We start from the raw sequence: 23867 nt of genomic DNA, 5'->3' as shown, positions 1-23867 counted from the left end.
ACACACACACACACCACACACCACACACGAATTTGTTATCAGGCATGGTGGTGCATGCTTTTAATCCCAACATTTTGGAGGCAAAGGCAGGTGGATCTCTGAGTTCAAGGCCAGTCTGGTTTATAGTCAGGGCTACACAGAGAAATCCTGTCTCAAAAAAACAAAAACAAAGCAAAACAAAAAGTACTTGTTAAACAATACAAGGAAACTTGCATGCCCAAGGATTTCTTTATGACTAGAAATGTTTTCTTATTGCTAATTTGGTACTACCTATGAAAAATTCCAGAGCCTCTAGATTTTTTTACCGCTCTTTAAAAAGAAAGAGAGGAAGAGAGAGAGAGAGAGAGAGAGAGAGAGAGAGAGAGAGAGAGAGAGAAGGAAAAGCAGAATCAGCCAAGTCTTTAATCCCACAATTTGGTAGACAGGGCAGGCAGATTTCTAAGTTCAAGACAAACCTACTCTACAAGCCAAGTTCCAGGTCACCATTGTAAGACTCTGTCTGAAAAAACAAACAAATAAATAAAATTAAAAATATTTTTAAATCAGAAAAAGGAATGTAAGAAGTGGCAGGCCTCTGAAGACTACAGATGTCTAGCAGTTGACTTATGGAAGGGTGAGGTGTGGTTTGAATGAGAATCTACCACAGGGGAATCTGTAGCTGCAGATTTTAGATCTCCATGGGGACAGGGAAAATGTTCGGAATGTCTAGGATTTAAATGTTGTGAGAACTTGTTTTATGGACAGTCGATTAGGAAAGATTTCCCTTAATTCCAAATGTTGTGAAGGGAATTGGTTTTTTTTGTTTGTTTTTCTGGTCTTTTAACTTAAACATTTAATTCCTGTTACAAGTGGAAGAAAACATTAAAAACAACCAAAAGGGGGAAAAAAATGAAGCATTCACCATTAATAATTCCTGAATTTCTTGTTTACTCAGTAAGATACATATTCTATGGTTTTTTTTTTTTTACTTATTTTGTGTGGGTGTAGGTATGTGTGTCCATACATGCATATGTATGTATATATGTATGTATGTACATATGAATATATGTGAGTACAGGTACTCCTGTGTCTTACCATATATGTGGAGGTCAGAAGACACCTCTCAGAAGTCAGTTTTATCCTTGTACCTTGTGGTAGCTAGGATTAAACTTCAGTCATCATGGCTGATATAGCTTATTGGCTGTGTGTGGGGTGTGTGTGTGTGTGTGTGTGTGTGTGTTTTAATCTAAAAAGAGATCACAAGCATTTTGATTGAAAAACAATTTCTTGAGCTGGGTATAAGAAGTGTTACAATCTCATACTTATAATTCTCAAACTTGGGAGGATGAGGCAGGAGAATTACCATGAGTTCAAGGCCAGCCTGAGCTAAATAGGTTGGGGTCAGCCTGAGCTACTAAGTAAGATTAATAATAACAACAACAATAACAACAGCAACAACAATAATAATGAAAATTAAAAATAATGAAAACTCACCTCTCCTCCCAAGGCTCAGGGATCCTTATGGAAAAGGGACTGGAAAGGGTATAAGAGTTAGAGGCAGATGTATATCCAATGATGGAAACAGTGTGTTTTGGACACAGCAGGGAAGCATATGAATTTACAGGGTTTTGCCAACATACACAAAATCGATGCAAACTCAAGCCAGATTAAATCATAGCATGGAGATTGGAGGTGGACATAAACCCTGCCCCTAGCCATGGAACCATGGTAGTCATTAGCTTTTTGTAAGAGGGAGAAAATTTTATTTTAAGAGTGTTCCTAGTAAGTCAACCACACTCTAGAGGAAGACCATACATCCAATTTGCAGCACAAATTGGTCTTGATGGGTTAAAAAAAAAAAAGACACAAAGTTGGGTTTGTAGGGAAGTAGGGAGAAGTGGATCTGGAAGAGTTGGGGGAGAGGTGCTGAATGTGATCAAAACATGTTGTATAAACCTTAAAGAGTTAAAAATTTAAAACAAAAAAGCAAAATTTATAGTTGTGGCAATAGTGGAAACTTTTGTAAAAGAATATAATTATGCTGTGTCTACTGAAATGCATCTATAGACAAAGTTACAAAGGCTTAATGCCAACATTTATGTTATTTTTAGCAGCCAGTACTTAATATTGTGATAACTGAGAGCTTTTTTTTTTTTTTTTTTTTTTTTTTTTTTTTTGGTTTTTTCCAGACAGGGTTCCTCTGTGTAGCCCTGGCTGTCCTGGAACTCACTCTGTAGACCAGGCTGGCCTCAAACTCAGAAATCCGCCAGCCTCTGTCTCCCAAGTGCTGGGATTAAAGGCATGCTCCACCACTGCCTTGGTTTAAAATTTATAAGAGAAAAAGAGTTTTGAAAGGCAATTTCTTTCCTCAGGAGCTTCCAGTCTACTTGAAAGAACTAGTTGTAAACATTTAAATTAATCAATTTAATGGCCATGTGTGGTGGCACATGCCGTTAATCTCAGCACCCCAAAGGTGGAGGCAGGCAGATAACTCTCTGAATTTGAGGATAGCCAGAGCTAAAAAAAAATGAGTTTCAGGACAGCCAAGGGCTACATAGTGAGACCTTGTCTCACACAGAAACAAAACAAATATAGGTAGCCAGCTTAGTGTGCACCAGGCCCTGGGTTCAGCTCCCAGCACTACTAAGTGAATGAATATTTGTAACTAATGATATTAGATAGGGGAACAGAATGAATGTTTTCTGCAGTAAGTGCTATATTGAAATAAACAGGAGGGACATTTTCTGGCTTTAAGTGTTTTACTTTTATGAGTAATTTTGTACTGAGATATATGAGATTAAATAAGCTTTTAGAATGAGTTTTGTAGACAGTGTGCATATGTGTGGACATGCACACACATGTGAATAAAAGTTTACAAGGTGTGTAGTTTTTTTCTTTTTGCTGGGACAAAACATCTGACAGAGGCAGCTTAGGGGAAGACTGATTTATTTTAGCTCCTAGTTTCATGGCTAGGAGGGCATACTTATCTGATGGTTGGAGCCTGAGGCGGCTGGCTCATGCTTTTGTGATGGATTAGAAAACAGAGAGACTGGGGCAAAGGGTGCTGAGCAGCTGGCTGTAACCTTCAGACCCAGGTTCCTGGCTTCCTGTTACCTCCAGTAAGGTTCTTATTCTCCAGGTTTAACAGCCTCCCAAACCCAAAGTTGCACCTCCAGCTGGAACCAACTGTTTAAGCATGTGGGTAGGCCTGTGTGGATATTGTATATTCAAACCACCATTAAGGTACACAGTGAAAATCAAATCCTTCCCAGGGCTTTTTCCATTTTTAATTTATTTTTGAAATTTTCAGAGTTGTTTTTTAAAAGGCACAGGTATCATATAACCCAGGCCTTGAATCTGATGTGTAGCTGAGGGTGTCCTTGAACTTCTGATCCTTTTGCCTCTACCTCCAGAGTGAGGTGTTAGAATTGTGTGCCACCATGCTGGGGTTTAATGTAGTGCTGTGGGTAGAACCCAGGACTTTCTATATGTTAGACAAGCACTCTACTACTTTAGCCATACCTACCCTTTCCCCGGAGATCTTCTATTTAAATATAAGCATATACAGTGTATCTTCTTGCCTCCTTTGTATAAGCAGTAGCAGATGAACTCACTCTTCTGTACCTTTTTTTATACAGCCCTGGCTGTCCTATAACTCAATCTGTAGACCAGGCTGGTCTTGAACTCCCTGAGACCTGCCTGCCTGTGCCTCCTGAGTCCTGGGATTAAAGGTGTGCACCATCACCAGGCCTTTTGCCTTTTATTTAACAGTGTAACTTAAAGAATATTATATATCAGGACATATATCTCCATATATTTTCTAGTTGTGTTTCTTTATGTCTAACCCACAATTAATTCAACTCTTAAAAAAGAACACCTAAAATTAATTTCTTTCTATCTATCTATCTATCTATCTATCTATCTATCTATCTATCTATCTTGAGTCTGTGTGTGTATGTGTGTTGGTGTGTGTGGGTTCACACGTGACACAATGCACACACATGTGTGGGTCAGAGCACAGCATGCAGGTATCAGTTCTCCTCTTGGACCGTGTCAATCCTGGGAATCACCAGGTCATCAGGCTTGATGGCAGGTACTTACTTATACATGTCATGTAAGCTATCTTGATTCACCTCTTATTTTGTATTGATGAAGGATAAAGATATTGCAAATTGCTTTGAAAGTACAGAATTATGCCATTGTACTCCTCAATCATTAAGAAGTAAGTTGGCTTTAATAGTGTGACCCCTGACTGGCCAGCCATTCTTCAGTGGTTGGCCCCACACTATAAGTATATGGGCAACGCAAATCGGACTTAATGAGTTAGATGTAATACATAAAGGAGAAGGACATGAAATTAGGGGGGATGGGGAAGTGAGGGGCAGAGGTAAGGGGAGGGGGAGTGGTTAATATGATCAAATGTCATGTGCTCATATGAAATTCTCAAATAAAATACTCTATATTTTTTAACTAAAAAAAAGAACTTGTGAAAAGTCTGATTGTCATCTTTTCTTCCTTTCAGTGGTGGGATCAGCAAGTTGATTTCTATACTGCTTTCTTACATCATTTGGCACAATTAGTGCCAGACATTTATTTTGCTGAGATGGACCCAGATTTGGAAAAGCAAGAAGAGAACGTACAAATGTCAATATTCACTCCTTTGGAGTGGTACTTATTTGGAGAGGATCCGGATATTTGCTTAGAGAAATTAAAGCACAGTGGAGCATTTCAGTTGTGCGGGAAGGTTTTCAAAAGTGGAGAAACGACATATTCTTGTAGGTAAGTATCAGAAATGTGTAGGATTAGTTATAATTTACAGCTTATGGTTTGCAGCATGCCTTTTCCTAGTTCATTGCTGTCTATAGTGTGCTTAATCTCAAGTTCCTTTGTTTTATACTTTAAACCTATTTTTTTCATGTAGCTTGATTTTTAGTTGGTTCCTTGTTACACAGTTCTCTCTCTTGTTCTGTTCCTCAGAAGGACCTAAGAAATAGATCTTTGTTTTGTGTCTGTGTAATGTATACTCTTTCTAAAACTTTTGAGATCAGGTATATTTCAGAATACTTCCTCAAAAGTAGCTTAATAGAACCTCGTAATCAAACAGGTTAGATTTCTGTAACAGATCTATGAATATTCACAAAGAAATAAATACTCACAAGTAATATAAAGTCTGCAGTCACATGTCATATAAATAAAAACATGTAAATATATATTTAAAGTTTTTACCTTTTAGATTCTGTTGCCTGTGCTGAAGGAGAACTCACTGTGGGATTATAGGCATGAGCCCACTATCCAGGTTTCATACATATATTTTGTGTGTGTGTGTGTGTGTGTGTGTGTGTGTGTGTGTTTTTCGAGACAGGGTTTCTTTGTGTAGTTCTGGCTATCCTGGAACTCACTCTGTAGACCAGGCTGGCCTTGAACTCAGAAATCCGCCTGCCTCTGCCTCCCAAGTGCTGGGATTAAAGGCGTGTGCCTCCACCGCCCAGCTGGTTTCATACATATATTAAAAATTTATATATAAATTATATAAAAATATATATAAGATATATGATATATATGATATATATTTATACCTATGTATGTATGTGTGTGTATCTATGTATGTGTATGTATATATATGTGTGTATATATATATATATATATATATATATATATATATATATCACACAAAATAGGATTTGTTTTTTTTAATCACTGACTGAAATTTGGTGTAAGCCCACAAAGGAACAAAACCTTTCAGAATTTTTGGTTCTCAGAACTACAGGTCAAGGGCTGTGGGGGAACAGCTGGAATATAGTTGAGGGTAAAAGGTCAGTTGTGTGGAAATTGGAGGCAGGTGCAGGCTTTTTGTTTTTGGTAAAGAAACTGTCTTAAATGTCATTGTAAATCAGAGAAGTTTCTTACTCTGCATTCCTGCCTGACGTTTTTGTTTTTTATTTTTAAATTTTTATTGATTGATTGATTCAGGGTCTTACTATATTGCCTTATTTGGCCAGGAACTCACCGTGTAGACCAGGATAGCCTCAAATTCATAGAGATCCACTTGGGACTTACATGTGTACAGCTCTGTGTGTGTACTTCCAGCAGAATTTTTTTGACTTTTAGATACTAGCACCACTTTTTGCTTTTCTTCTTTACTTGAGGTCATTTAGGTCATGACTTGACTTTTTAGCCTTTACCAGTAGAGTTTCATTGTCTATGCTTGGCTGTCATTTTAGGCTTCACTGATTGTGCATAGTTAAGAGTTTTGTGGGGTTTTTTTTTTCCTGTATCTTACAATGTTTTTATTTAGTGTGTTTTGCCTGCATGTATGTTTCTGTACCATGTATGTGCCTGTACACAAAGAATCCAGAAAAGCGGTCCTCTAGAACTAGAGTTAGAGGCAATTGTGAGCTGTCATATGGTTGCTGAGACTCAAACCCCAGTCCTTTGGAAGAGCAGCCAGTGCTCTTAACCACTGAGCCATCACTTCAGTCTTAGTTAACAGTTTTTAAAAACACAGTTTTTGAAATGGTTTCCTGTTAACTCTCTCAGGGAAAAAAAAATTAGCTCTTGTATTTGTATTCTATTTTGTTATGTTGTATAGTAATTTACTTTATCTCTTATAAATTTTAAACCAAAGCTCAGTCTCAACTAAAGCATATAACATTTGTAGCCCTCATCTTTCTTAAATTTCTTGGAAGCATTTTGACAGTTAGGGATTGTTAGTATGTAGAAACCGTGATTGCTGTTACAATATCCCACAAAATATAGGATAGTTTCCTCTACTCCCAACAAAACATTACTAATTAATTTAAAAGTGTCAATAGTGCTGAAGAAAATTATTATAGAGGTCTGCAACTTGCCAAAATGGATAAGTGACTTTGGGGTACCCAGCCACAAATGATGCACCTACATCATAAAGATGCAGCCTTTATACCTACAGAACAGTCCCGAAAAGGAGGCAGCAGGGTGGGGGAGTTTAAGCGGCAGAATACCAGGACACCTAGTATTAGATAGTGACTTCTAAACATAACAAGGAAGCTGCACCCATGAAATCTTAATAGTACAGGTTCCTGATCAGACCTGTATAATGATAGCACCAGTTGACATGCCAGCATGGACAGGAAGACTGCATGAGTTCTTGCACCTAGATGAAGAGCTGTTGGCAGCCAGTAACTGCTGAAGAAGAGAGATGTATTTTCTCTAGGAACAAACTCCCTGGGGTTACCCAGTTCAAGTGGTCAGCCCTCAACACATATCCATATGGGCAGGGTTTGTGTGTGCATCAGTAATAAAGAAGAGGTAGTGAATTTAGGAAAAGTGGAGGAGGATACAGAATAAGTTGCAGGGGAAAGAGAGAGGCATATAGATTTTGTAAAATGCAATACTCATGGAATTCTTAAAAATAAAATTTAAATTAGAAACTCCTTTAAACAGATTAGATGATATATTTTTACTAAGAATTTTACAGAATTTTGGGCACCCTTTAGGTCCTATCAGCTGTTTAAGTTTCATCCTCTTTTCCCTACTCCTTTTTCTCTTTCTCCAGCTCTGAGATAGGGGCTTAGTATCTAGCCCAGGCTAGGCTTAAACTCACTTTGTAGGTCAGTCTTTCCACTCTCAACAATTTTTCCTTCACCCCAGGAGTGCAGAAACTACAGATGTGTGCCAGCACACACAACTCCAACATTTATTTTTAAACTTTTTAATTTTGTTACTTCAAATATTTAAAATTTTTTATTCTGTACCTTGTAGTAACTTAGGTTGTTGTTGTGTTTCTCTGAAAATGTGAAATGGTATCATGTGTTGTAAAAGCACATAAGGGAGAGCAAAGAGGGACTGAGTGTCTCTTGATTCTGTGCTTATTCTTACGTGCCAGGTACTGCTTGGTATTTGGGAATCCATCAATATATAATCAATGAGTTTTGTCTTATTGAAACCTCAGTTACAGTGCACAGCAATTGTGAAACGTACATGTAAATTAAAGGGTGACAATGGCAGATAATGAATGAAACATAATTTTCCATATAATTAATAGTTTAAAGCTCAAAGTTATAAACTGAACATCCTATGGACTCAAGCCTCTTAGAAATGAGGCTAAATTATGTCAGCAGCGTTGTCTTTTTTCCAAGTGTTCTTAGAAGTCAGCTGTTGGAGGCATTTGGTGTTATTTTGTCCACCACACAGGAAGCTCACTTACTTAAGTGTCAGTGAAAGTTGGTTTTTGGAATCTAATTCTTTATCTTCTTTAGGGATTGTGCAATTGATCCAACGTGTGTGCTCTGTATGGACTGCTTCCAGAGTAGTGTTCATAAAAACCATCGTTACAAGGTATGAAAACTATACACATGAAATCACTTAGTGGGAATCTGATGACCATGTAGTCTAAGCTTTTGAGCTGTTTTATTTTCTGCTAAATAGCTCTGATATGTGTCTTTAATCATACTTGGATAATGTATGAAGTGATTAGACCAATTTGAGATTTTAAAATTGTATATGTGAGTTCTAGTTTCCTACATTCTTGGACAATTTGACTCTCTGTAAGTTGTTTTAAAGTTATCAATTCTCAGGAAACTTCTGAGCACAGTAGGCAATGCATCAGTCTCTAAACTTAATTCTTCTTGTGCTCTCTTAATTAATAATGGGGTTGAGGTTGCCTGTTAAAGGTTGTACATCAATATGTTATGTATGTTTTCCTCGAGGACGGGTAATATAGGAGCAATATAGACACCAACCTAAGCCATACATGGTCGCTGGGCCACTCTTTACCCTAGATAGGATAAAATCTTATACCCCATCCAGCTGCTGGCACTGCTCATTTTTAAAAAACTAAAAAGGGAAAATTGTGCCCTTCCCCTGCCTTGAGCAGGCCTGAACGACCTTGTTTACCACAACAGACCAAGTGATAGGATCTAGGTGGAGTTACCCACCTTGCCTGCACAGAACTTAGAAGAACTGCCCTTGGGCTTGCCTTGAGACATCTCCAGCTGTGACAAAGGATGGGTTCCTCCACCCATCTCTGGCAGTGACCAAGGATGGGTTCCCCCATCCATTTCCAGCTGAAACAAGAAAGGGTTTTGGTGGGGCTTCCCCTTTAAATTGAGAGCTGAACATTAAACTTTGAGCCTTGATCTGAGAACTTTGTCTTGGCTTCATCTCTTCTCGCCCTCTGTCCCCCTTTTATTTCTAGCCCCCCTTTCAGGTGAACCCAGTTGATCCATGGCTGCAGGTGGCTACAGTTGCCTTTTCTGTTGAATTATTAGGCAGTTTTGTTATTAGAGCTAAAATGTATTTCTCACATAATAATGCTGGTTCTGTATTCTGGGCTCAGACAGACATGATGATTCATGTTTCTCCTTGTATATATAATATGCCTCAAGTACTGAGTAAAATGTAAACAACCTTTGAAGTTACATAGTCCATATGTTTTGTAAACTTGAAAGTTCTAGGCCAGCACAGGCTACATACATAAAAAGAGAGGCTTTTGAGTAACAAAGAAAAAGTTATGTCTATAAGCTTAAAAAAATTATTCTTCAAAGGAGAGTACACAGAGAATGGAACATTTTTAGAGTTGGTCACATAGGGTGTTGCGGCCCGCTCTGTCCACAGATCGGGGTCTAGCAAAAGAAAGAGAGTGGGGGGAAGAAGGGGGAGAAACTCGAAGAATGGAAAACAAACCAGAGGATCTGTAGTCAAGTCTCCTTTACTGTCTTCAACACACACAATTCCTACTCTACTCCACTACTACACCACCACTACACCACACACTATACCACCCTACTCCACTACTACACCACCTTACAAGGAAATCCTGGGTATTTATAAGCACAAATAGGAGAACACTACAGCTGGGGTCACTAAACAGCAAAACAAGCTATGTGGGATAAACAATATACTTATCAGAGTGTGCTTCAGCTGTTATAGGCTTTTGAAAACCAAGTCTTTCATCGGGTTATATGGTTCCAGATGGTTGCAAAGTTGATCTAGCCGCTTTCTGCTTAAAGTCAGCTCCCAACAATAGGGAACTTTAATAGTATTGAAATTTCCTCTGTCTGGACTCCGGGTTAGTATTATTCATTTCCTTGTTAAACCTTGCAAGTGACCTCTACCTGGAGTAGATTCTCTGACAAGATATACTTTACAAGAGAACGAAGCACAGCCATTAGCCATGGGAAGGGATAAGGAGCAATATGTAACGTGCCAGAGAAGAGGAGAGAGGAGAAGGGGGCAAGGGCAGACTCCATCTCCAGGTGGAGTAAAAGCCAACTGAAAATTTTATTTATATTCTATATTATTCAGTTTTCCTAGATTCTTTTCAGTATACTGTGTAGGTAAATACCTAATTTTATCCATGTTTGGGTTGGACTTTGAGCCTTACGTGAGGTTGGCAAGCACTTTCTCATGGAGCCAGATTCCCAGTCGTTGTATGTTATCTTGTGAAGACCCTCAGAGTCGGGAGACCCTTCCTCAAGTCTCAGGAAATCACGACCACCCAAAAATCACAAGAAACCATACCTGGATGCAATCAGCAGAGGTTTATTGGGGAGAGTTGGCTAGCCAAGGTCAAAACTGCTCATCCACACAGGAACAGAATTTTGACAAAAGGCCAGCAAGCATGGGGTGGGGAAAGGACAGAATTTTCGTGCGGTTACACATGATTGGTTGCATTTTCTTTTTTTTCTTTTTCTTTCTTTCTTTCTTTCTTTCTTTCTTTCTTTCTTTTTTTTTTTTTTGGTTTTTTCGAGACAGGGTTTCTCTGTGTAGTCCTGGCTGTCCTGGAACTCACTCTGTAGACCAGGCTGGCCTTGAACTCAGAAATCCACCTGCCTCTGCCTCCCAAGTGCTGGGATTAAAGGCGTGTGCCACCACCGCCTGGCTGATTGGTTGCATTTTCGTGCGGTTACACATGATTGGTTGGTTTACAAATTTTGAACATCAGCAGGTTGTAACACTGGGAAAACCTCAAGAGGGGGGGAACCAAGAACAGTGGAACATTTCAGAGACACCCACCCTAAGTGATTTAGAGTCATGTGAAAATCACTCTGCACACTCATTCTTCTCAAGAATGTAGTTTTTCCATGTCACTGTGCCCTACCCTGTCATTACCAACTATTTCAGGTTAACTATTTCTCACTTGCCATAGCCCCACCCTGAGGCTTGAGGAATGTTAATCCAGCAAGTGTCCTCTGATTCAGAGATAATGCCCTCCACCCGGAATGTCTGAAATGTGTGAAAGTGAAAGCCTGAAATCTTACATCCAGTTCCGCTTTCTGGAACTTGCATTCTTTTGCTCAGGTTTAGGGTAAAGAAAAAGCCTATATATATTTCATAAAATGGTCTTTATAATTTTTCACTCTACACTTGCAATGCTGGAGGTTGAGCTGGTGTGCTTTGTACACACTTGTCAGGCGAGAGCTCTATTGTGGCGCTATAGCCTAGTCCAATAAAAACAGTCTTTGAGGTAATGAGAACTGAACTTAGTCATATATGCTAGGCAGGTGGTGTACTGCTGAACTGTATTCCCAGTGCTGATACCTTTTCAATGTATCATTTTTGTGTATGTTTTGTGTGTTTCTAAGACAGACTGTCATTCTGTAAATTGAGCTCAAGTTTTGCTTCTTCATTGTTCCAAACACTGTCTTGGACTCTTCTGCTGCTGAAGGTTTTTCCTTGGTCCTGTGTTTATGTATTTTTCATGTTCATTACAATGCTGCTTTAGACCAGTGGTTCTCAACCTGTGCATCTTAACCCCTTTTTGGGGTCACCTAAGACTGTAGAAAACACAGATGTTTACATTACAATTCGTAACTAGCAAATACAGTTATGAAGTAGCAATTAAGATAATTCTATGGTTGTGGATTACCATAACCATATGATAACATGAGGAACTGGACTAAAGGGTTACAGTATTAGAAGGTTGAGTAGCACTGGTGTAGACAAACATAATATGTGATGCTGAGAATAGAGCCCAGTTTCTGTACTGTGTACTCAGGCTGATCTCCAACTCACGGCAGTCCTCCTGCTTCAGCTTCTCAGGTGCTAGAATTACAGGTGTGAAGCACCTCTCTTAGTTTCATACCTTTTTTATTTTCTTAAACATTTTTACATTTATTTCACTTATTTATATGTGTGTTTTTATTCATGTGCATATGAAAAATAAGTATTCTGAGACTTGATCTGTGGAGGTAGATTGTTTGAGGTTGAAGGATTTGTGTTTTTAGTTTTGAAAGACCCCCTCCCACCCAATTTCTATGGTTTTTTTTGTTTTGTTTTGTTTTTTTGTGACAGGGTTTCTCTGTGTAGCCCTGGCTGTCCTGGAACTCACTCTGTAGACCAGGCTGGCCTCGAACTCAGAAATCCGCCTGCCTCTGCCTCCCAAGTGCTGGGATTAAAGGCATGCACCACCACTGCCCAGCAATTTCTGTTTTTGTTAAATGCATATAAAATGTACTGTCTGAACCATTTTTAAGTGTGTGCGCAGCTGGGTGGTGCTAAGTTTTAAGAGTTCATGCTGTACACCCATTCCCACCGCCTGCCCCATCCTTCATCTCACTCTGTAAAACAAACATATCAACCGTGGCTCTCCTTTCCTTGCTTTTCTCCTGGTAGCCATCATTCTACTTCTGCTCTCTGTGAATGTGACTTCTGTAAGTGCCTCTTCTGGTGTTGAAATCAGTGTTTGTCTTGTGTGACTAGCTTGACTTGCATAAAGCTCTCAAGTTCAAATGCAGCATATATCATGATTTCCTTCCTTTTTAAGCTTAAATAAGATTCTACTATAGAACATCACATTTTGATTATCTGTTTCTATTGATGAACTTGGGTTGTTCCATAAAATTTTGATAGATTTAGGTCAGGTCTTTTTCTTGTGTTACTGGGCCAATTTATATGTTCATTAAAAGGATGTGGGTTAAGGCTGGAGAGATGGCTCAGTGGTTAAGAGCACAGGTTGCTCTTGCAGAGCATCCAGGTTCGATTCCTAGTACCCACATGACACCTCACAACGGTCTGTAACCCCAGTCCTAGGGGACCTGATGCCCTCTTCTGACCTTTATGGGTACACAAAGATACATGCAGGCAAAATACCTCCACGTGTGAAATAATAAATCTAAAAAAAATTGAACAAAAGGACATGAGAACTGGGTGTGGTGGTGGATACCTGTAATTCTTAATTCTAGCACCAGGGAGGCTGAGGCAGGATTCAGAACTCAAGGCCTCACTGGGCTATGTAGGAAATCCTGTCTCAAAACAACAAAAAAGATGTGGGGATATTATATTGCCTTTGCATTAGCATCTTTTCATAGATTAGTTGTACAGGGCTAACTGAGTGTACGCTGCACATGGGGTTGGGAACTGAACCCCACTCCCCTGCAGGAGCAGTCAAATGCTCCTAACTGTTGAGCCATTTCTACAGCTCCTGCTTTTAGCTTTTGAAGGAAGCTACTTTGGTATTATTATTTGTCATTTATTTTGTTTTATTGAATAACAAATCTTTTATAGATATACGTTTCCGTTTCTGATTGGTAAGAGTGGGATTCTGGATCATAATGGATGGCTAAAATATTTTTCTATCTTTTAAATTTGGTTTGTGTCATTTTTTTAAATTGACTTAAAATATTTATTTATTTATTTATTTATGAGATAAGGTCTCACTATATATCCTGGGTTGGTCTGGAACATACAATAGAAACCAATCTGCCTACCTCCTAAGTACTGAGATTAAAGGTGTGTAACCACCATGCCTAGCAGATTTGCTAAATTTTAGTTTCTAGATTTTGTGCTTTGCTGTTGTATTTCACATGTGCTTTATTTCTTGTTATTTTTCTCCCCATTGGTTACTTCATTCTTAGGGCCTGTATCTCACTTTTCTCTTTTTTGATCTTTTATCTAGTCTCAAGTGTTTTTGTTTGTTTGTTTTGGGTTTCCCCGCCCCCATAGTCTCATATAGTCCAGGTTAGTCTGGAACTCTCTGTGTAACAGAATGGTTTTGACCCTCTGATCGATATGCTTTCACTTCCCTGGGTTAGGATTGCAGACATGTGTCTGTTCGTCCAGCTTTAGTCTCAGCTTTAGCCCTGTGAGCCCTTTGTATTACCCATGTACTGGTTGGCTCGCTCGTTGCTTTTGCTTTTCCTTCCCCTTTGCAGTTGTAGATTTTCTGAAGCTTCCATTTCTCTAACCATCTTCCCTCCTATGATTTGTTCTTCCCTCTGAAGTTAGGTGTCTTAGAATCTAGAACCTTTCTTTTCTGAGGTTTTCTGAAAGGCCTCTGAGATGAATGAAGCTCACCCTCTAGCACAGTCAATACATTGTAGCCTGAATAAAGTCCAACTTGTGGGTTTTGTGTGGATTGTAAGCTGAGAAAGGTTTCTGTAGCTTTTGGGGCTGAAAGTATGTCTCACAGGTGGTCTGGTGCTTTCTTACTATATGGGGTCGGGAGGAAGTTCTGAGAAAAAGTCCAGATCACATTGTTCTCATTATCTTCTGCCTGAGTTAGTCTATTTTTGTTTTTTTCCCTAGGAACACTGAAAGGAAGAAGATGGTAGTGACTGTAGGATATTAATGTAAATGAAGATAGTATATTAAATAGTTAATTACTATGTATCATTGTATTGATTTTAAAGGTTTATATAGTAAAAATGAAAATTCATACACAGGCATTCTAGATTATAAAGGATCTTTTTACTTTTCAATCTGTTCTCCATTAGTTCCCATTTAATTAAAAAATATATTATTTTTAAAATGTGGGGTTACATTTTAAAAACTTGTACATTTAGAAGGCCCAGTTTTGTTATGGTGAAATATTCCGGTGGTTGGTATTTCTTAGGTAACTAACTGAAATGATTTTTATTCTATCCTGATTCTGTTGCCCTAAATACAGCTAAGAAGTGTTAGTGAATATTATTTGGGTCAACTGTCTTACTTTTCATTGCTTTATAATAATGTGTGGCCCATGAAAACTCATTTGTCTTTTATTAGATGCATACTTCTACTGGAGGGGGCTTCTGTGACTGTGGAGACACAGAGGCGTGGAAAACCGGCCCCTTTTGTATGGATCACGAACCTGGAAGAGCAGGTACTACAAAAGAGGTAAGAAGCTTAATTGGTGTTTTAAATTTTCTGAAATTTAATGAGAATAAGTGTTATAAATATATATGGATTAAGATAGATTCCATTTAGAATCTAATATTTTTGTTCTAAAAGTTAATTATAACAACATTTTGTTTTTCTACTCTAAATTAAAGTTTTCTGTAGAGGAAATGAATTCACACATACCCAAAATAAATTCAGAATACTTTTTATTAAATAGTCAACTAGAAAAAAGCTGGGCTATGGTAGTGCCTTTAATCCCAGCACTCAGAGGGCAGAGGCAGGTGGATCTCTGAGTGTGAGGCCAGCCTGATCTATAGAATGAGTCCCAGGACAGGCAGGGCTACACAGAGAAATCTTGTCCTAAAGGGAGAGCCAGAGTGAGAATGTGCACAAGTGGGGGTGGGAGTGGGGGTGGGATGGGACCAAAAGAACAAAAAGAAGTTGTTAATAGATAAGAACAGAATGTAATGAATATGAAAACAAAATAAACACATGATTCAGTAATTGCTTTTCTTAAAGGAAAAAGACAAATAGACTCAAGTCAAGAAAGGAACTTGAGCAAATCCAGACATAGACACTTAGATATTAGGAGGGAAGAAATTGTAGGACCACAGATACAGATGAGCTGTGGGAACCCCAAATCGCTGAAGGATTCTCAGCTAACATACATCAAAATGAATTGTTGGTTTTGGTTTTTTGAGACAGGGTCTCTCTACATAGCCCTGGCTGTCCTGAAACTTGCTGTATATATGACATTGAATTCACAGATATCTTCCTGCCTCTGCCTCCCAAGTATGGGGAATGTTACATCTAACTATAAAAATGAATTGTTTTATCAGACAGTGCAAAGTACCATTCAAAAGCCAACATTCAAAAGCCAAGGGAATACTTGGTATGTAACCATTGAAATACTTGACAAAATAGTCACAGTGTAGTATTTCTTTCCAAACACCATGTCCAGGCGGTTTCATAGATAAATCTTTGATAGTTTCAAGGAATATATACTTTTTTGGTGCCCTTTGAACTATTCTAGATTTCCATATAAGCACTGAACACATCTTAGGGCCGGGTGATGCTCTTTGATGACTTTGTTTGAAGACCTCTCTAGGTATTAGAGTTGGGTTGATCCTAACTGACTTCTTAACCTGTTTATAGAAGTCCGGTATATGGTTGTTGATCCTGTTTTAAAAAAATAGACTGAAATCTCTAAGCCTTTCAGTTAGGTCATTATCTTTGTGTTGGTATTGAGTTTGTGGGAGTGTGTTGTGCTCTCTTTGGTGTTCTTTGGCTGGGCTTGCACGTCCATTGGAAGGGAAATGGCCTCTAGATCTTCTTTCCCCTTTCTCACCATTTTGCTCATTTGTTTCATTTTATGTGAGTCCCCTGCTGCACTGTCTTTCTGAAGTATTGGTTTGACAAGGGTCACAGTGTGAGCTGCAGGAAACACTTCTGTGCTTTACCTTTGTCCCTAGTGCAGCTTGTGGACAGTAGTGCTAAGGTGTTGCCTGAAGAAACACACTTGATAGTTGTTTTTTGATTCATGGACTAACGGTATCTGGAAGTCAGGAAGTGAGGAGGGAATGGGGGAAAGGGCACGAGGATAGGAAGAATAAGCAGGATGTATGGGTAAGAGGATGAAAAGCAATAGAGTGTATGCTAGATTTAGAGAAAATATCCTGTTGCTGACTGTGCTTGTACATCTCAGCGGGTGTACTGAAAGCCATTTCTTTCTTTTTCTTTCTTTTTTTCTTTGCTGTTTTCTTCATATTTGTTTGATACAAGCTCCAACTGTGTAGCCCAAACTGGCCTAAAACATGCTAATGGCCTTAAGTGCACTGGGCATTCTGCTTTAGCCTACCAGGGCTTACAGGAGTGTACTGGAGCTGACTGTTGTCTGTTTACCTCCTGAAACAAGGGCAAAGATTTTAGTTAACTGAGAATGTTGTAATTGAGGGAACTTGCCAGACAGCAGGAAAAGTATTTACTGGATTATGAACTACTTTTTAGCAGGTACACCCCTTCAGAAAATGATACCCCCACCCACAGCAACCATTAACTGACAGCTGTCAGTCAGGACTGGGTGGGGCCTCGGGTACCCTTTTCCCTTGATAAAATGTTGGAAAGCCTGGTCTTGTGCAAGCCTTATGCATGTAGCTGCAGCTGCTGGGAGTTGACAGCAGCAGCCATGTCATGTCCTGGGCATCTTTTTACCACACAGCACCTAGTTTCCTGCTCTTATGTTTTTGCTCTCCCTTTCTTCAGCAGTTTTCTCTGAGCTGTGGAGAGTGATACCAGTGTTTCTTATAGGGCTGAGCACTCTATCATCAGTCATTTCCTGTTGGCAGTTTGAGCACTGTGAGCTTCCGTGTTAGCTGCCTCCCACAGCCATAAAGCACTTCTCTGAGGAGGGCAGAGCGCAAGCTAATATGTGCATATAAACATGAGCATTGCTGGGCGGTGGTGGTGCACGCTTTTAATCCCAGCACTTGGGAGGCAGAGGCAGATGGATTTCTGAGTTCAAAGCCAGCCTGGTCTACAGAGTGAGTTCCAGGACAGCCAGGGGTACACAGAGAAGACCTGTCTGGAAAAAACCAAAAAAAAAAAGAAAAAAAAAAAAAAAAGAAAAAAAAAAAAGCCCAAAAACAAAAAACCATGAGCATTAGTAGGCAGGGACTCACTGTAGCCAGCATTGGCATTGAACTCATGGCGGCCCTCCTGGCTCAGCCTCCCTGATGCTGAGATTACAAGCATGTGCCACCACATATCGCTCAGATTGTACACTTAAATGAACACATTGTAATGGTACAGTTTATGTCATAATAAAGTTGTTATTAACAGCTCACTTATGAAACAGTCTTAGTTAAAATAAAAAATCTAGACATCATAAACCTTCAAATTAACTTCTAGTTTATAACAACAAGCAGTGCCATGAGGAAAAACATGGAATACAGGTTTTTGGTTTGTTTCTATGTTTTATCTTTTAATAAAAGAACTGGTCTGGTCTTCATTGTGAAGAAGAAAAGATGGTAGCTAGGGGTGGGAGACTAAGCTAGATGTAGATGTCCAGGACTTAAAAGTACATGCAGTGTATAGATCTTGGAATCAGTGGGCACTTAGAGCAGATAAGAGGAATAGAGCTGGTGAGATGGCACATGCGCACGCACGCACACACACACACACACACACAGGAATGCACACAAGATAGAGAGGTGACTCAGCTGTTAAGAGCATTTGCAGAGGATCCAGCACTCACAGAGCACAGTTTTAGGATATCTGACACTTTTTTTCCAGAGGATACCACATTTTTTTTCTGGCCTCTAAGGGCACACATGTGGTACAAACAGGCAGGCAAAGCACACTTGTCATTAGTGTTTTAAGATAGAATAATGTGTTTAAATATCTTTGCGTATTAAAAGAATACATATCAAAGTACTGAAGGTGAATGTCATGATCACTATGTTTTACCCTAAAATATCTGAACAAGATAAATAAAGCATATATGGAAAAACGTTGCAGTTTTAAGTTTAAATACATGTATTGAAAGGGAAGGTATGCTTTTCTGTTTCAAGTTTTTACTAATAAAAATGTAAAAAAAAAATCACTGAATTGATTAACACTGAAGAAGTAAAAGCTTATCAATTGCTCCAGAATGTAGGAGAAAGCTTGTTCTAGGAAGCTAGAATACACTGGTGTCAGATCTAACAAGATGTGCCACTCTAGATCATTCTTACAGCTCTAGAACTTTCATTCTGAAACCCCAAGTATAGCTTTAGTAGGTGAATTCATACATGTAAGGATACAACACAGCCATTCTTACACTGCTCAAGAAATGCCTTCTTGGAACTCAACCTGTGAAGGTACTTGTGCCAGCACATTTGGGGACTGCTGTCTTGGAAAGCATTGTCAATTTTTTTTTCAGGGATACTTGCCTCAAATAAAATCCATACAAATCACATTTCATTTTGGAGTATAAAGTTATTTCACCTGATATAATTGTTGTCTGGGAGACTGCCTGCTAAATAAGCTCACCTTTTCTAGTTCTTTCTGAAGTCTGGCTGTGTGCTTCAACTCAGCTGTGCTGGCCCAAACTCCTTTCCAAGCTGACTGATTCAATCTGGCTTCTCTCAGCTTCTCACCGAATTGCTCTGCTTGGTCTCAAACTAACTAGCAATTTGTTCTAATTTTCTGATTTCTTTTTATTCTCTGGCTTCAACTGCTTCCGTTGACCCTCGTGAACTCAGGAAGGAACTCAACTCCACTGTACTGACTCCGAGCTGGTTCCTTCTCTGTCCCTGGGCTCCTCTTAAACTGCTTCTCATTCCTGTGCTTCTCTTTCCTCTTGAGAGTTGGGAGTATCCTATTTCTGACTCATTCAGTCAAATCTTTCTCTGACTCATACTTTGCTCCTCAATTAGCCACTTTTCAAACATGGCCTCTTCCTTCTACAAATGTACAGGTGTGTGTTAAGGGCTTGTCTGTATTCCAGCCAGAAGGGTTAAAGGTGTGTGGCATGTCTGCATTCCAGCTGGATCACACCTAGGTCTTGGATGTGATTCCTTGCCAGAGCAGCCATGTCATTGGATTAATATTTGTACATCGGAACTCAGTGTTTCAGAATTCTTCTGTTGACCCTGTTCTGGAAGAACTACCAATTAGATGAACTAGACTGAGCTAAGATATGTAAATACTGCAAAGGACAAGGTGAAGTGGTCATGATTGTAAGCCCCAAAAAACCAAACCAAAACAACAAAACAAAACAAACAAATAAAAAACCCAAGAAAATTAACCAAAAAGAAATGAGAAACTTCAGTATAGTTTACAAAGATTTCTAGTCTTTTTTGTTTGTTTATATGCATGTTGCTCTTTAAGACAACTGGCCTGAGACTCAGGTCCCTCCCAAGCATGGCAGTCCAGTTGCTGGGATTAGTACTATATACGCTGAAATAAACAAGAAACAGTAAAATGTCTGCTTTTCTGTTTAATATATCTAACAAATATTTTTGATTGGTTATATGAACAATACCTTTTAGTAGGTGTGATGGGAGATGTTTAATTCATTATGATAGAAAACAATAAAGTGCTTGGGTGAGGGGACAATAATTATGCTAGACTCATTCATTCATTCATTTATCATTTTTGAGACAGGGCCTTTCTATGTAGCCATGCCTAGCCTGGAACTCACAGAGATCAGCCTCACTCTGCCTCCAAAGTGCTAGTATTAAAGATGTGTCTCATGTAGCCAGGGAGCTAGCTTTGTTTTTAGAAATCTGAATTCAGTCTCAAATCTGATCTTGAACATTTTTGGATTTAAAATTAGATTGGGAAAGTAATCAGTACTCTGAAACTGTTTATCTGGAGGTGAGAAGAAAAGGCTGCTTTAGGTAGCACATTTAACTCTTGCAACACTGTGATTTCAGCATTTATTCTCTATGCCTTCGTGAGTGCAATATCCATATTCTGCGAGGTACATGGAATTGTGCCAAGCTTAGTGCAGCATCACCAAGCATAAGCAGACCTAACTGGTACACTGGTAGCAAGTTGTGGAGCATTGAAGAGAGGCTCCTCTGGTATGCAAGTAAAAGCAGTTTCTCTCGTATTTCTGGTTGTTTATTTTCTTTTTTCTTTTTGTTTTTTTCGAGACAGGGTTTCTCTGTGTAGCCCTGGCTGTCCTGGAACTCACTCTGTAGACCAGGCTGGCCTCGAACTCAGAAATCCACCTGCCTCTGCTTCCCAAGTGCTGGGATTAAAGGTGTGCGCCACCACCGCCCGGCTGGTTGTTTATTTTCTTGCTTTGGTTTTTTTTTTTTTTTTTTTATTGTTTTTATTAACTTCTGGTTCTTTTGTTCCAGTTGAGTTTATTTCTAAGATGCAAATGCTTTTCTTGAAAAATTCTTTTAGAAGCATCAGATGGAAGCCGAAGAGTTTCTTTTAACTCTTCACCTGAGAATGTGTTTACAAATGGTCAAAAGAAAATGTGAGGGAGGAAAAAGATGAGCAGGAATGTTGTGTTCCAATGTTGATATTAGTACCTTTGATGCCTTTTCTCTTTAATAAAGACCTCTGGACACACTATTTAGAAAAGGTGACTTGTTGAAGAGGGAGTAAAAGCAAAATTAGAGACCACTGGTGAGAAGACATAAAAGGTGTTAAAGAGAAGAGAGTGGTTTGGTTAACTTGCCATCTTAACCCTATGTAAGAATAGAGTTTAGCTGTATTAAGTATGTTCACGTTGTTATGTAATAGAATTCAAGTGGGGTTTTTTTTTGTTGTTATTGCTTTGTCGTTATTGTTTTGTACCACTGAATCTCTGTTCACAGTCAGCACTAAGTTTCTCTCTTCCCAGCCCTCAGCCATTGATTCTCTACTTTCTGCTTCAGCAACTCTGACACTGCACATACTTTGTATGGTCAGAATCAGAAAAAAAAAAATTCTTTTGTGACTAGCTAAGTTGTCCCCTCCCATTTTTTCCCCTTCCCTGCCTTCTCATTTTCTTTTGTTTTCTTTTCCTTTCTTTTGTTTTCTTTTTCTTTCTTTTGTTTTCTTGTTTTGTTGCAAGGATCAAACTATGCTCATCCCAGGCAAGCATTTACCACTGAACTTCACCTCCGGCCTGTTTCTTATTCTTTGTTATCAATACTTGCTCGTGAGGACTTTTCAAGTGACTGTGAGAGTTGGTTGAAATAAGTTATGAGTTTTTATAAGGTATAATGGATAGCCAGTTGTTGCATGGTATTATCATAATGAAGCTATTCAGAAAGACAATGAGGAGAATTTACAGAGGAAAATATGAACAAAAGGTATTCCATAGTCTGTGTTTCTTTTTGTCATCTGTAACATCAATTTTATACCAAGAGCTTATGAATTTAACTTGATTGGATTCTTAGTAATATTGTAATGAACTCACTGAATTGATTATTTTAAATCCTTAACATCTTCCTTACCCATTTATGTGGACAGAATCTCAGTATATATTTCTTGTTGTTGTTTCCTCACAGACCTTGCATTGCCCACTGAATGAAGAGGTAATTGCTCAAGCCAGGAAAATATTCCCTTCTGTGATAAAATACATTGTAGAAATGACTATATGGGAAGAAGAAAAGGAATTGCCTCCTGAACTGCAGATAAGGTGGGAGCTGTCACAAGCCACAGGCTTAGTGATGGTTATTTAAGTTGCCAAGCAACCTTGGGTATCTGTTTGTGGTCCTTCCTTCCTGCCTGCCTTCCTGATGTTTTTCTTCCCTCCCTCCATCTCCTTCCTTCCTTCCTTTCTTCCTTCCTTCCTTCCTTCCTTCTTCCCCCTCTCCTTCCCTCCCTCCCTTCCTTTCTTTCTTCCCAAGCTCAGTTAGAATTTTTTATGATTTTGAAATAGATATAAACACAGATATTTTGTAGAATAGTTTTATATGCCTAAGGCAAGAGTGGGTATGGGCTCCTCAACAAGGAATCACCTACATAACCTTTCCCCTTACTTATGCTTTGGAAATAGTGTGGTAGGATTATTGCAGGCATCAGGATTTAATTTGTTTTTTACATAAAACTCAGCAGTTCTAACAGCTATAAGTCTTGCATTGACATTAATAGTTTTTAACTTTTCAAAAAGTTTTTTTTTTTTTTTTTTTTTTTAACTTAATTGAACAAGAAGGCAGAGAGAGAAGAATATCTGTGAATTCAGGACTAGCCTACGCTACATAGCAAGGTCCAGGTCAGGCAGAGTTATGTGGTGAGACCCTGTCACAAAGGAATAAAAAGGGAATTCTGGACATGAAAATATAGTTCAGGCTTTGTGGGACTATTTCTACTTGTATAGCACTCAAATTTTACAGAACTACAGCACAAATCCATATACAGATTCTATTTATTATTTATTTACTTATTTATTGGTGGTGTTATTTTTCTGGGGAATTTATTATATAAGAAGATATAATTAAGAATTTTAATAATATTAAATATACTTTTTTGTTGTTGTTGTTGTTGTTTTGAGACAGGGTTTCTCTGTGTGGCCCTGGCTGTCCTAGAATTCACTCTGTAGACCAGGCTGGCCTCGAACTCAGAAATCCGCCTGCCTCTGCCTTCCAAGTGCTGGGATTAAAGGTGTGCGCCACTACTGCCTGGCTTAAATGTACTTTTTTACTCGTGTTGGTCATAAACTTCTTGAGGAAATAAAAGTAATTGAGAAATTTTATTTGTAAGTACTTGAATTTCAAATAGATGATAATGACAGTTCTTTAAAGAAAATTTTCATCAATAAACACAATATAAGCACATCCCAGAACAAATAGCAATGCTGGGATATCATTTGTGGGTAGGAAACACTGGATACAGATTTGTCTTTGTTTCCCTCTTGCTGCTTAGTTGTGTTGTGACTGTGAATACCTCTTTCGTTCATCTGAACTCATATTTCTTCTTTGGGGGGCAAGGGGTATAATTCAAGACAGAGTTTCTCTGTGTAGCAACCTTGGCTGTTTTGGAACTCTGTAGACTAGACTGTCCTTGAACTCACAGAGATCCACTTGCCTCTCCTCCTGAGTGCTGGGATTAGAGTCATGTGCCACCATGCACAGATAATAGGACTTTTGAAAGACATAGAAGACTTAAAGCTGATGGTACATAATCTATAACCACTGTTTTCACATATTTCATGAAATCCTCATATAACTCTGGAATGTAGATACTATCTTCCTAGAGGAAAAAACCACTATCCTCTTATCAAATCTAAGGTCAGTGGTTTATCTGAGATAAAGTCGAAGTGCTGGCACTTTATACTTTGGAAAAAAAAAAAAACCCTCCACCTTCCCCTATAAAGCTGTAAT

The 23867-nt window shown here is 38.8% G+C and overlaps 1 protein-coding gene across 1 annotated transcript in view; it reads left to right on the top strand.

The window, feature by feature from the left end:
- Ubr1 (ubiquitin protein ligase E3 component n-recognin 1) overlaps positions 1 to 23867 on the top strand; it is a 112304-nt gene that overhangs the window by 6000 nt on the left and 82437 nt on the right. Inside the window, exons 2-5 of the mRNA XM_034494620.2 lie at positions 4502 to 4758; positions 8217 to 8295; positions 14944 to 15054; positions 22053 to 22183. Of these exons, the coding sequence (XP_034350511.1) occupies positions 4502 to 4758; positions 8217 to 8295; positions 14944 to 15054; positions 22053 to 22183 (578 nt within the window). The remainder of the gene's footprint in view (positions 1 to 4501; positions 4759 to 8216; positions 8296 to 14943; positions 15055 to 22052; positions 22184 to 23867) is intronic.

This window comes from Arvicanthis niloticus, chromosome 2, assembly GCF_011762505.2.
Source record: "Arvicanthis niloticus isolate mArvNil1 chromosome 2, mArvNil1.pat.X, whole genome shotgun sequence".
Lineage (NCBI taxonomy): Eukaryota > Metazoa > Chordata > Mammalia > Rodentia > Muridae > Arvicanthis > Arvicanthis niloticus.
This window is presented reverse-complemented; position numbering and strand designations above follow the sequence as displayed.